General features: G+C 40.1%; 1 protein-coding gene across 1 annotated transcript in view; it reads right to left on the bottom strand.

Moving 5' to 3' along the window:
* Nucleotides 1-2,228, bottom strand: part of LOC117245273 (myosin heavy chain, skeletal muscle, adult-like) — a 3,106-nt gene that overhangs the window by 334 nt on the left and 544 nt on the right. The window contains exons 2-3 of the mRNA XM_033518802.1: nt 2,049-2,211; nt 13-116 (exon numbers count right to left, since the gene is read on the bottom strand). Of these exons, the coding sequence (XP_033374693.1) occupies nt 13-116; nt 2,049-2,211 (267 nt within the window). The remainder of the gene's footprint in view (nt 1-12; nt 117-2,048; nt 2,212-2,228) is intronic.

A 2,228-nucleotide genomic window follows, 5' to 3' on the forward strand; every position in this document is an offset into this window, starting at 1 on the left:
CAAGAGAGAAGCAGAGGGTGCGTGGTCAGGCAGGAGGTCCCCTGGCACCGGGCAGCCCCGCAGGGACCCGCGCAGGGGGTGTACGTACGTGATCAGGATGGACTGGTTCTCCCGATCTGTGAAAGAGGCAGAAAAGAAGAAATTATTATAAATGCAGTGGCAATAGGCAGCTAATTTCTTTCATAAACCCATATTCCTTCACTAATTTTGAATATTTTGATGTTCACAGCTGCATGTGGGAAGCTGATATCTCAACCACCACAATTGTGTCTTGTGTTGCATACATTCACTTCTTTTTCTGGATAGTTCCTTCTTGTCACACTTCATTTTTTTAATGAAAATTATTCCAACTAAGGATCAGTTTTGTAGAGTTACTGATTAAATGATCTGTCAGCAAGCTAAATTGCACTGGAGCATGTGCTTCTCATAAACTTCATTTCATAGGAACAACCACTCCTGATCAGGCTTCAACACCCTCTGGATGGTTTTTATGTTGGTTTCCAATTGATTGTTGATGAAATAAAATTAGAGAAATATCACAAACATGTAGTAACCTTTGCCAGCATAGTCTACTCTATAATATTGGAATTTCGGTACTTCCAGAGCTAGAATTAATGCATCTCTTTTCAATAGCTTGAGCTGAGTTTGTTTCCCACAGTTTTGTCTGTTTTCTTTCTTAACCCATGCTCACTATTTTTTGTGTTCTATTGTTATGCTCCATTTTTTAACCACATAATAATGAAGGAAAAAATATGATCCTGGTGTTGAGCTTGTTTCATTATATACTCTGTCTTTTCTATTCTTCTTCTCTTTGCCATGCATAATTTTATAAAGCAATAAAAACCTTCTTCCTAGAGTTACCAACACAGCCTATCCTACCTTTAGGAAACCTTTTTATCTTCCTCTTGACCAGTTCCACTTTACTACATTCTTTTGTGAAGAAGGAAGCCTGAAAATGCATATGGCAGACCAGGTACAGATACCCCTTGCATATAGTAATGCTTTCTGTTTTGGTCTCTATTTCTTGCTCAGTGATATCCAGGTTTCAGCTTTTTATTTTCCAGATTTATAATCCTTGAGACAAAATTTTGAAACAGTATTAGAAGATACTTATAAAAGTTCTTGGCAATGAGGGTTTTTTCCCCCAGTGGCATTTGTTTTACACTCATGTTCACAAAAAATTCTTGAAACTTCACTGAATAAGAACTTAATGTAATAAAGTCCCCCTGAAATTCTTTATTATTATACTTAAGTTTTGCTGACCTTAAGAACTTTGTCAAATCAGAAATATTTTCATCACTTCCAGATTATTTTAAAAAATGTTAACAGTTGAAGGCCCAGAACAAGCCCTTTTAAAGCCCTTTGAGGCTGTGCCATTCAGACAGTATTCAATCCAGCTCACCGTACACTTGTCCAGCCCTCACTCTTTGAGTTTGCCTATGAGGATATCATGAAAAACAGCATCAAAATCCTTGCTGAAATCCAGGTAGACAATATCCAGTGCTCTCCCCTCATGTCTCCATGCAATTGCCCCATTGTAGAAAGAAATCAGGTTGGTTAAGCATAATTTCCCTTTCGTTAATCCATGCTGACTACCCTTTATCAACCTCTTGTATTTTGCATTCTTAGAGATAGCCTAGGATTAGCCATTCCAACACTCAGGTGAGGCTGACAGGCCTGTAGCTCCTTGGATCTTCTTTTTTGCCCTTTTTGAAGACTTGTGGTACTTGCTTTCTCCTAGTCCTCACACACATCTTCTGACTTCCATGATCATTCCAAGGTGAATGAGAGAGGCCAAGATATGATGTCCTCCATTTCCCTCAGCACTTGCAGGTGCATCACATTAGAATGAACTTGTGGATAACAGGTTAGACTAAACGGTCTCTAACATGATCCTCTCCAATCAAAGGGAAGTCTTCATTATTTCCAATGACAAGAGACCATGAACCTCACAACACCATTAAGTTGAACTACTTTGCCTTGAAAAGACTTTTTCTCCTTTGTGAGTGTTTACAGATAAGAGTTTGTAAAGAAAATCAAGCACTCACCAGTCAGCATGAACTGATAGGCGTTGTCAGAGATGGAGAAGATGTGTGGAGGGGCCTCCTGGCGCTTCTTGCCTCGGTAGGCCAACACCACCTCGGGGTTGTACACCGGCAGCCACTTGTAGGGGTTGACAGTGACGCAGAAGAGACCCGAGTAGGTCTGTGAGGAAGGGACACAGCACG

This window comes from Parus major, chromosome 18 (assembly GCF_001522545.3).
Source record: "Parus major isolate Abel chromosome 18, Parus_major1.1, whole genome shotgun sequence".
Classification (NCBI taxonomy): Eukaryota; Metazoa; Chordata; class Aves; order Passeriformes; family Paridae; genus Parus; species Parus major.